This window comes from Echinops telfairi, unplaced genomic scaffold (assembly GCF_000313985.2).
Source record: "Echinops telfairi isolate 266 unplaced genomic scaffold, ASM31398v2 ScPeMD7_6273;HRSCAF=7185, whole genome shotgun sequence".
Taxonomy (NCBI): Eukaryota; Metazoa; Chordata; class Mammalia; order Afrosoricida; family Tenrecidae; genus Echinops; species Echinops telfairi.
The window spans coordinates 2,834,393-2,846,180 of record NW_022110173.1 but is presented as its reverse complement, the minus strand read 5'-3'; the positions used below and the strand labels follow the sequence as shown (position 1 = coordinate 2,846,180).

The 11,788-nt window shown below is 49.8% G+C and overlaps 1 protein-coding gene across 1 annotated transcript in view; it reads left to right on the top strand.

Annotated features, from left to right (window-relative positions):
• Positions 1 to 11,788, top strand: part of CACNA2D4 (calcium voltage-gated channel auxiliary subunit alpha2delta 4) — a 126,368-nt gene that overhangs the window by 47,085 nt on the left and 67,495 nt on the right. Inside the window, exons 19-23 of the mRNA XM_004710470.3 lie at positions 594 to 655; positions 1,916 to 1,983; positions 4,627 to 4,672; positions 4,782 to 4,879; positions 6,171 to 6,264. Coding sequence (XP_004710527.2) covers positions 594 to 655; positions 1,916 to 1,983; positions 4,627 to 4,672; positions 4,782 to 4,879; positions 6,171 to 6,264 — 368 coding nt within the window. The remainder of the gene's footprint in view (positions 1 to 593; positions 656 to 1,915; positions 1,984 to 4,626; positions 4,673 to 4,781; positions 4,880 to 6,170; positions 6,265 to 11,788) is intronic.

Genomic DNA, 11,788 nt, shown 5'->3' with positions numbered 1-11,788 from the left:
ATGTATGTATGGATTGTGATAAGAGTTGTATGAGCCCCTAATAAAATGATTTTTTTTTAAACTAAAAAAAAAAGAAAGAGGTACATGGCTGGGGTGGGGGGCAGGTAAGTAGAGCAGGGGGACAGTGCCCCATTCTCCGTTGGTGGGTTGCCTAGAGATGAGCTTCGGACGTCTTTCATACCAGCCGGAAGTTTCTTGTCTGTCCTCACACTGGACCCTGGAGCCATTGTCCATCCCTGCATGGTCTAGACTCTAGAATATGATACTTCAGAGCCACAGTGGCTGGGTAAATGTGCACTGTGATTCGGTGGCACGGCAAACTGGTTGCTGGGTCACATTACCTGTGGCTCGTGGCACAGGTGTGGATCTCAGTCCTTAAACCCAGGTAACACCCACGAAGCATTGTGGTTTTGCTGGGTTCTGCCTGCGGACCTTCATCTGAGGAGGCAAGTCGGTGGTGGTCGAAGGAGGAGGGGAGACCAGAAGGCCGTGGTCCAGCGGGACAGGGGCTCCAAGGGCACTGGGTAGGGAGGCAGGTGACCGGGTCAGCAGTCCTCTCTCCAGCAAGCACCCTTCTCTTTTGGCTCTTCCAGAAGCGTGTCCTTTTCCTGACCCATGATTACTTCTTCACACACATCAGGGACACGCCTTTCAGGTGAGGGACCCACGTTTTATGCACAGAGGGAGGGCTATGAAACATGACCGGCCAGCAGCTTAGAGTTGAGTTCTCAAGTCTGGGTTATGGGCTTCGCCATATGAGTTGGCAGTGGGATGGCCCTCGAAAATAAACCAGGCCTGGCGTTCAGCAAGGTGGGTTGGGATCAAGAGTGCGGGCTGGAAAGTCAAACTGCCTGGGTTTCAGGCCCAGCTCTACCATGCGTAGCCTGTGTGGTCTAGTTCAAGTTACTAAACCAATCTGTGCTTTAGACTTAGCTGTAAAAAGGAAATCATAATTGCTATGTCTCATGGGGTTGTTCTGAATAATAAGTAGTCCACTTAAAGCTCTTAAAGGAACGCCTTGTTGGAACATAAAAGAATCAAATTTGAAGTTCCTTCAAACCCCATAAATGGTTGGTTCTAGGCACTTTACAGATTAAGAAATAAATGGCCCGTATTTCTGAATTAATTCGTGATCTCTGAAATAGTGACTCTCAGCCCCAACTGCTCATTAGAATACCCAAGGAATTTGGTGAAAACACCAGAGCCCAGGCCCCATCTAAACCAAGCAATTGGAGTCTCTAGGCTGGTGATTCAGATGTTTAGCCAAGGCTGACAACCAAATGTCTAGAACAGTGGTTCTCAACCTTTCTCCTGCCGCGACCCTCTAATACAGTTCCTCATCTTGTGGTGACCCCCAACCATAAAATTATTTTCGTTGCTATGCATCACTGCAATTTTGCTGCTGTTATGAATTGGGCGACCCCTGTGAAAGGGTTGTTCGACCCCCAATGGGGTTGCAACCCACAGGTTGAGAACTGCTGGTCTACAGGCAAAGAGGGTCTAGCAGGACTTGCCAGGTGGGAAGGGGATTTCCTGTCTGTGGGACGCACTGTGAGGCATGGACCACTTTCCTACATTTCAAGGGGTCCAGGTGGGGTTCAAGATGTGCTTTGGCTACAGTGGGAGTTGGAAGGACTCTTGGTCTAGCGAATCTCCAGGGTCCTTCTCAGGAACAAACTGGTGAAAGGAAAGGAAAGGAAAGGAAGGAAGGAAGGCAGGAAGGAAGGAAGGGCGAGCTATCTCAAGTCTAGAAAGAACAGGTGGCCTGTGGGGTGGAAGGGCTTGGCCTGGGTGCTGTGCATACGTCACAGGCATGAAAAGCTCATGGGTGTGGGATGAAGGAAGGGGCAGGTTGTGGGCAGGGAGAGGGGTGTCATGCGCTGTGGATGTGTGTGTGTTCTCTGCTCCCCCACAGTTTGGGAGTGGTGCTGTCCCAGGGCCACGGAGAATACGTCCTCCTGGGGAACACATCTGTGGAAGAAGGTACGTCAGATCCCGTTCTGGTGGATAGAGGCCAGACTGGACTGAGTCCTGGGTGAGACCCACCCGGGGGGGAGCTGGCTCAACAACCCCCCACGTCCCAGGCATGAGAGTGGGCTCTCAGGGCAGGGACTGCCTAGAGAGGAGGGGTCTGTGTGAACTGGTGCCCACCCCCCACTGGCTGCACAGGCAGTCCTGCACCAGCTGACCAAGCCAGGCAATGCCCAGTCCTATGCTGGGAGGCTTTGCTGCGCCAAACGAGAGAGGGCAGTTGAGGGAACGTATTGTTTGAACCATGCCATCAGGAGGCTAGAAGGAGGAGATAAGAAAGAGAGAGGGGCTCTTATCTGTAGCAGGATACATGTTCTGGTCTAGGCAGATTTGTAAGATAGAATTGGGGTCATGGTAGTGGGAGGGGGAGAGGAAGCATTAAAGAACTAGAGGATGGCTGTGTGTTTCACAGTGCTACACTGCACCCTGACTGGCTCTTCTCTAACTTATGGCCCTTCAGACAGATAAACCCCTAAGGACCAATAAGGGGAGCAGTGATACTAGAAGGATAAGGGGGGATGTAAGGGGGAACTGATCACAATGATCGATGTATGGCCCCGCTCCCAGGGGGACAGACATCAGAAAAGTGGGTGAAAGGAGACAGCAGTCAGTATAAGATATGAAAAACAATTTCTAAATAAATTATCAAGGGGACCTCGGGGAGGGAGGGTGGGAGAGGGAGGAGGAAAATGAGGAACTGTTACCAAGGGCTCAAGGAGAAAGAAAATGTTCTGAAAAGATGATGACAGCATGTGCACAGTTGTGTTGGACACAATGGATCTGTGTATGGATTGTGATAAGAGCTGTAAGAGCCCCCAGTAAAATGAATGTTAAAGAAAGAGAGGAGACCAGAGTATAAGGTTGTCTGAGGGAAGCACTGGCAATGGAGGGAGGACGGGGGAGAAGGGCCCCATCCCAGGTCCACCTGGTCCCTGACTTGCTGCCGCAGGAGACCCTGAGAAACCCAGGTCTGAACGCAGGGTCCAGGGACGCTCTGGAAGCCCGTGGGAAAGCGGGTCACTGGCCTGCTGCATTCTGTCCTTTCTTTCTTTTGTTACTCGTTCCCCTCTCTGGACGGCATCTCATCTGCCGTCTCCCCACCCCATCAGCCTAGCCACCACCAGCACTACTGAGGGTTCTCCCTGCCTCTCTCCTTTTCAGAGGGGCCTTTTAAAGCACAGAAGTCTCTCTGGAAATGCCAAATCTGAAACCCCCCTCCCCATTTCTCTATACACTAAGCTTCCAGGCTTTCCCGTCAGCTGTGCTGACCCCCCTCTAAACAAAGCTCTTCTCTCCAGCCCCCAGCCTTTGAATTCCAGCTCAAACTTCAGGTCCCAGCTCAGAAGGCCCTACTCTGGGAAGCCATCCCTGTCAAGTCACCTCCCCCCACTCTCCCCACCCAGACCAGCTGAATACTTGCCTCTGCCCCTGGTCGATTTGCCCTCCCATGTCTGGTGGGCACTCTCTTTTTCCATCCTCCCTTTTCTCCCAATCAAAGCCCTTAAGCACCCCTAAGCACCCCGACTACACCATCTTCTGTCTTGTGCTTCAGACCCAGCTGTTCCCAGCTTAGATGGCTCAGAGGACAGAAGGGGCTCTATTGCACCCACCTCTGTGGAGAAATGGACCAGACATCAGGGGGTTGGATTCATGGAGCTGGCTGGGCTTTACTGAGGAAAGGACACCACCCCCTTATCTATTTGTTTTGTGTCGGCTAGCCCTCCCAATGACTTCTCAGAAGCCCCCACTCACCCAACTTCCATCATCCTCTCCTTTGATTTTGCAAAAGCCCGATGAGGCACCTAATTACCACTGAGCAGGAGAAGCCACTCCTGAGAACGGAGTTCCTTCACTCGGCAAACACGTGCTGAGCGCACGGCCAGGGCAGGGAGGCTGCAGAGGTAGCAAAGAGTAGGTGTATTGCTGACCTGCATGGAGCACAGTGGGACCCAAGAAAGCCAAGGAGACTGAAACCGTGGATTTCAAAGGATTGGCTCCCTGGGGGGCAGGGGGAGGGAGGCGGAGCCTAAGGAGAATTAGATGGGAGCTGCTCACAGAGCTGGAAGCATCATGGCATGCCTGCTCTAACCAGAAGGAAGCTGGGAAAGGCGTGAGGGACAGGAAAGCCAAAGGGGGAGGAAGAGATGGTTCCTGGACAAGGAGGTCCTGGGAGACGCTGTGTTTGAACCTTGAAGGTAAGGGGCTACGGGCCCCTGAGGCAGTGGGGAGCACGGTCATGTCAGGAAGTGACCCGTGACTGAGTCCCTCCACTGAGGCAAGGCTAGTGCCTGGACAGAGGAGAGCCTAAAACCCAGCCCCGTTCTCCAGAGAGGAGACCCGGTGGTGCTGCGGGTGAAGCATTGTGTAACTGACCGCAAGGTACACAGTTCAAACCCGCAAGCCACTCCTGAGGAGAAGGATGAGGCTCTAGGCTCCGGGAAGATGTATAGTCCTCCGAATTCCTACGTGGAGTTGCTGTGAGTCAGAGCCAGCTCAATGGCGGTGGGCTTGGTCTTTGGGGGTCGTGGTCCTTAAAGAGGCTCACCACACGGCTGGTTTTCAGCTCTGCTGACGGGGGTGCCTCTCTGATTTCAGGCCTGCATGACCTGCTTCACCCAGATCTGATGCTGGCCAGTGGATGGTAAGCAGGGAAGTCACCGCTCATGAGCAGTAGCGACTGGGGCGGGGGGAGGCGGGGGACAATGGTGCAATCGTCAGCGAGAACGCTGGCTGACTCTCATGGTTTCCAGGATCTACTGCGTCACAGATATCGACCCAGACCACCAGAAGCTCAGTCAGCTGGAGGCCATGACCCAGTTCCTGACGGGGGAGGACCCAGACTTGGAATGTGAGTGTCACCTACCCAGAGGAGTCCTGTGACCCAGGGCTATGCAGGAAGGGGCAGCGGCTGTCTGGGGGCCCTGTCCCTGGGACTTCGGGGTGGCCGTGGGAGAAAAGGGAAATTTCCAACAAACTAAGGCAGAGCCAGCCATTTCTAGGGGACAAAACCACTGTCAACACATCCTGGGAGCTGGGGTGACAGGAATGTCAGGAAGAGAGAGCTACGTAAAGGCCCGTCCGTCTGTCTGCAGAGCCCTGTTAGGACTCAGAGCAGACGCTCACATGTGTCAGGGCACCCTGTCCCAGTCACCACCCCACTGAGGGCCCCCAGTCAGGAACCCTACACCCCGGAGTTCTCCCTCACTAGGTCAGGTGGCCTCTTATAAAGCCTATGGGTCCACAACTCTAGTTTGAACTCTGGTTCTCAGGCTGACCCTGAATTCCCCTGCTCTAAGGCACATGGTGAGATCATGGGGCCATACCTTCACTGGAAGAAGGAGCAGGTCATCATGTCACATAAAGGTCCCTCCCATGAAGGGGCTCTACCTCCCAGGTCAGCTGGCTCATTCGTTCATTCATTCATTCCATAGACAACTACACACTGACCACATGCCCAGGCTAGGCGTTGAAGGTGAGAAATTACTCCAACAGACAAAGGCCTGGCTCTCCTGGAGTTGATCATCCAGTGGAGCAAGCACATGACAAATAGGCAGGCCTCTGCGCGTAGACACAGATAATTACAGATTGTGAAAAAACGCCATAATAGGGGCTGTCGGGGAGAAAATGGGACCCGCTTCAGCTAAGCAGATGATCAGGGAAGGCCACCTCTCTAAGGAGCTGTCACATGGCAGCGTGGGGAAGAGCACCCAGACCAGGGAGCAGCGGGGGCGGGGAGGGGGGAGGCTCTGAGACAAGGAGGAGCATGGCACCTTCAAATCCACAAGATTGCCCAGAGGCCGGCGTGTCCTGAGGGTGACGGTCAAGTTGCAGGGGGTGAGAGTTGAGATAGGAGAGAGAGGCGGGGTCCGGATCCAAGTATGCAGTCCCAGAACTATTCTCCTAACACCATCAGATGTTCGAATGGGGGGAAGGTCTTAGAAATCATTTCCTTTTACTCTTGTTCGGAGTGGAGGGACCTGGGACTTGTGCAACTCACACAGATGGTTACGCACAACATGTTTGAGGCATAGCTGGTCCCGAGAACTCCGGGGCCCTTCCTAGGGGTCAATGAGCGACATCCAGATCATGGACAAAACAAGCGGCTTCATCTTCACATGGCCCCCGTCTTGCTCCCCCAGGTGATGAGGAGCTGGTGCAGAAGGTCCTGTTTGACGCAGTGGTGACAGCCCCCATGGAGGCCTACTGGACGGGACTGGCTCTCAACAGCTCAGAGTAGGTCCAGCCATGCACTGAGGGTTCAGAGAAGAGAAGCAGCAGGGCTTGCTTCAGGTTCCAGGTTTCCCTTGGCTGAGTTGGGGTTCCTCCTACTTACTACCCAGCTGGCAGCTCAAGAGACCAACCATGTCCTCGTGGCCGACCATGATGTGGGGGAAGGGCGGTCAGACGTGGGTGGAGTAAGAAGGACCTCACGGCCCCAGTCAAGCAGGCCTCTGGGAAGTCACACACACACACACACACACACATTGCTGTTGCCTTCTCCCCCCTTGGAAAAGACGCCAAGTGCGGGTCTCCTGCCAGGCTGAATGCCACTCCTCCTGGGGAAGCCGCATCCTCAGAACCCCTCTCTCAGGGCCAGGCTCACGATCATGAGAACTCAGTCACCAAAGTGCGGAGGTGTGGGGGGAGGGGGTGGGGGGCAGTTGAAGGGGATCTAAGCCTTGTTCCAAGCTAGGGCGGGGAAGGGGTCATAACACCAGCAAAGGACAAATCTGGCCTCTCTGTTTACAAGCTCCCTTGTGCCCAGCTGATTGATCATTGAAAGGTTGGAAGTTGAAGTTCGCTCACAGGCACTTCAGAAGAAAGGTCTGGTGATCCCCCCCCCCCCCAAAAAAAAGCAGCCATTGAAAGCCTTCTGGATCGCAGTTCTACTCTGACACACAGGGGGGTGCCATGAGCTCAAATCAACTCAACAGCAACTGGTTCTAGACACCCTTATTCCCTTTGCTGCCCTTGTATCTGACGTTAGAGTGTACAATGACCAGGTAGAAAGAAGATGAATGGCGTGTGCGTGTAGGGTGAAATGAGATCTTTATCAAGAAGGAATGCAGTAGATTAAGTACTATCTAAATGCTTAGCGTATATAAACCCGTTTCATCCACGCAACAACCCTACCATATAGCTATTGTCATCATCCCTCTTACAGATGAGGAAACCTAAGCATAGCAAGATCACACAACTTGCCCAAGGCCCTATGCATAGGAGGTAGCAGAGCTCCAGCCAGCCAGCCTGGCTCCACAGTCAAGACTTTTAGCCCTTGAACTGTTCCGCATCGTGCAGTGGATTAAATCAATAGGCTCGGAGAGAGGGGCCCACACGCTTCATCCTGCCAATTTCCTAGATGAGCCGTAGGTGCTCTAAAATGTTAAGAAACATTTAATATTGTGTTAGTCTCAGTAGACTAGAGAAACAAATTCATAAACACACATATGTACATAAGGGAGAGCTTTATAGACAAGAACAATTTTACATGGAGAAAACATCCCAGCCCAGTCCAGCCCAAGGCCATAAGTCTGATATTAGCCCAGACATCCGATGTCAATCTATAAAGTCCTTTTCAGACTCACGAAGCACATGCAATGAAGCCAAATGCAGGACGATCACCTCCCAGTGGGTAGAAAGCCTTTGGGTCCAGTGGCGTTGTAAGCATCTCAGTGCTGACAGGGGTCTCTCTGTGGCTTCTCTGGCTTCCAAGGTCTGGATGCGTCCATGTGGCTTGTCTTCTGCAATGTCTCCCAGGGAGTAGCAGAGAGAGAGAGGTGTCTTCCGCCTCCAAGGAGGAAGTACCAGATTTCCCAGAATTCTCAGGAGAAGGCCATGCCCACAGAAGTCTCACTGGCTATCTCCAGATTGACAGCCTAGACTCCCCGCCTACACTCTTAATCCTTAAATTGACACCAGATTAGGTGACTACCACAAATATTAAGAAGTAGGCATTCTGGATTAGTGTGGGCCTCAGGAAAAGATTGCCTAGAGAGTTAATGACATGCTAATAAAGCTGGGGGTCGGGGGTCGGGATCATATCATCTCCATAGGTTCAAATAAGACGCTTGAAAATAAACTCCTATCCTTTCATGTTTTTAAAAGGCCCTCACTTCGATTACAGTTGTCCTAGGCCCACAAGTCAGCAGCTTGCTTTCTGGGGTTCAAGCCAGGAACAAGAGAAGCGCATTCACTGCTGCCACTGCTGTTTAACAAGGTGCTGAAGGGACTCCTCATTGCAATTGGACAAGGGAAAGCACTCGGAGGCAACCGGGACCAGAAAGGAAGAGGTAAAATGATCCCTATTGAAAGACGAGCTATTAAGATAAAAGACTCAATGAGAACACTACCAACGACCGTAAGAGAATTCGTAAAGTAGCAGGTGAGCCTCCCAACATTCAGAAACAAGTAACATTTACCTGCTCCCAGGATTTGTGTGCGCACAGCCATGAAAAGCCCATGGAAGTACAGTTCTATCCTGGCCGTTGGGGTGGCTGTGCACTGGTATCCATTCCATGGGACCCACGAGGATCTCCACAAACACAAACCAGGTAGAAGAGTTCATGCGGAAAGGTCTATTAGAAGAGAAAAGCGATAGAACACCTCTGCCTAAGAAGCCTCCAAAGCTTAAAGAAGGAACAGTGTAAAACACTACTAGAGACACCGAGGGGGACCTGAACAAACGGAGCGACAAACAGTGCTCTTGGGCAGGAAGACTCCGAATCAGAAAGATCGATCTTCCCTGATTAATTTATAAACATAATGGGATTCCACTAAGCACGGCACGCCACCCAGAACTTTTCTGGGGCCACACAAATTGATCGCAAAGGTCATTTGGAAGACCAGACAAGAATAACCAGGAGCTCCCCGAAAAAGAAGATCAGAGGAGGGGAAGCTGCCTCTACAAAGACAAAAATGTATCACAAAATGTCTATGACTTGTAAAGATAATATTGGCACAAGAGTACTTACTGTATTTTGCATGTAAGGCACCCATGTAAACATGCACACGTATAACAACCGTAGTGCTCATAGGAAACAAACATGGGAGGGGGTTATATAGATTTGCAAAAACCATACAATGTGCACACTATTTGCATAAAAATATGATACATGGGCAAACCAACAGAGCAAAATAGAAAACCCAGAAATTCTCCCAATTATATGTGTAAATTTACTGTAAGAACCAGGAAGCATAAGTCAACTCAGTCAGGAAAAAAGGGGTTTCTAGTCCCTGGTTTGGAGCTCTCTGGAGAGCCATACGGAGAAGGATAAAATTGGATTCCTTCCGCCTGTCACACACCTGGATGGAGTCCAAATGGCTCAGAGATTTAAAATGCAAAATTGAAACATGTGGGCACTGAACGAAAACCCAAGCAAATCGCTTTAAAATCTACGAGTGGGGAAAGTTTTCCCAATGATGACTCAAAATTCGGGAGCAACACAGGAACAACTGATCAATCTGACAACATGGGAATGTTTTTGTGCAAAAGTAAAACATGAGCAAAATAAAAAGAAGCATAGCAAACCCGGGGAAACGTTTGCAGTCTTTTAAGACAGACAAATGGCTATAATTCCTCCATGGTCATATTGCTGAGCCATAAAGTGCTCTAAAAATAGTCAAGCAAAAGACCAACCACATTACAGGGAAAGTAGTCAAAAGGCACAGGCAGTTCACAGCAGAGAAATGCAAGGAGTCCTTCAATATACAAAAAAACCCAAAAATTCCACCAAGCTCATAATGAAAGAAATGCACATCAAAATCGCACCAAGATTGTAATTCTCCCGTACCAGATTGGCCCCCATTTAAGTCTGTTGTGAGGCTGTGGGGAAGCAGCACGCTCATCCATTGTGGATGGAGGAGAATTTCTCAACCTCTAGCATCATCACATACATATGCACCTGCTCTCTGATCCAGGAACCCCACTTCCTACTCATTCCGAAGAGTCAGTAGCAAATGATGAAAAGGCATAGGCATTGGTTATCCATTACGGCACCACTTATAACAATAAGGTATTTGGAACAACCTCTGTGTCTATCAGGAGGGGACTGGTTAAAAAAAAATTATACTAGATCAACATAATGGGCTGCTGTACTTTTGGAAAGAAAATTTTAAATATCTCTAGATTTAGAGTTGCAGAATGCTTGGCCAACAAAATACAGACACATTAGTACCCTATTGTTTATCTAAAAAGAGAAGGAAATACATTTTCATAATCACATGCATTTTTAGTGAGTCAATAAAAAGATTACATGCCACAAGATTACAAGCACAAGGGAGAAGCCTCTCGCTATGACGAATGTTGCAGGCTCAAATTTAAAGCCTGTGAATGCTTCATAGAATAATAAAACAAAGTGAAAATTTTAATTTCTAAAAGCCCGTCCTTAACAAATTAACAAACATATGAAACAATAAACCAAGTGGGATCACGTTTGTGACGCCACCATCCATAGGGGAGTTCTTCCACGGGGCTTTGAAACCCAGGATGTCCAACACTGAATTAGTACCGTCTCAAACTGTCTTCTGTGATCGTGTTGTTAGAAATGTATTGGCCCTGTTGTTCTAAAACTACAAAGAAGGAAGCCTGACACGGATGGTATTAGGAACTAAGCGTTCCAAAGAGAAAGAGATGCACACTCTCAATGTGGAAGCTGTTTGGTTTTGCAGGAATGCATGCCTTGGAAATATGCTTGAACCCAGGATGTATTTTCTCCTACGGACAAAAAGTCCTATTTGCGGAAATGTCCCACCTCAAAGAGTGCCCTCTGTCTGAGGTTGCATCTTTCCATGTTGTTTTCGTTGTTGGTCCCCTGACTCCCGGTGCCCCATGCACAGCGTCTGACACATTCGTGGACCGTGCACCGTCCCCAGGACTGAGTGCAGACGGAATGGTTGCCGCCCACAGGGCTTTCGATGGCTGATTTTCAGAAGTAGGTCACCAGGCTTTTCCTCTCGTCGGTCTCAGTCCGAAGCTGCAGGGAAATCAGCTCAGCACCCTGGCAACACGCAAGCCTCCATGGGCTAATGAGAGACGCTTTGACCAGGGAGCAAACCTGGCGTTCAGCATGGCCCATTAAAACGGGCGGTGCTCCTTGGGAAAAGGGCGAGGGCAGGCACCGAGTGAGCACGAAATGACTAAAGGTTAGTAAGATCGGGTCAACAGACACAATTTGAAGACCCTCTTACTGGCCAAAGTTGGGACCCTTAGTAAAAATGAAGGCAATGGATTAAAACGCTAAAAATGTTTGGACATCAAACATGTTACAATCTTTGAATTCACAGTGGTACCAGGGGAAGGAAAACCCTTCTTTGGGTATCTTTGGAAGACATTAGGGCACTGATTTATCAATTCATTGTCTTAGACACTTGCGATTAACTGAATAATTATTTATTTATTTAATTTTAATCATTTTGCTGGGGGCTTGTACAACTCTTATCACAAGCCATACATCCATCCATTGTGTCGAGCACATTTGTACATTTGTTGCCCTCATCGTTCTCAAAACATTTGCTTCCTACTTGAGCCCTTGGTATCAGCTTCTCATTTTTCCCCTCCCTCCCCTTTCCCCCCTCTCTCATGAACCCTTGATAATTTATAAATTATTATTATTTCATCATATCTTACACTTTTCTGTTGTCCATCACCCAGGGAGGAGGTTATATGTAGATCCTTGTAATCAGTTCACCCACTTTATTTCTAGTTCCTATTTGTACCAGTGTGCATCCTCTGGTCTAGACAGGTTTGTAAGGTAGAATT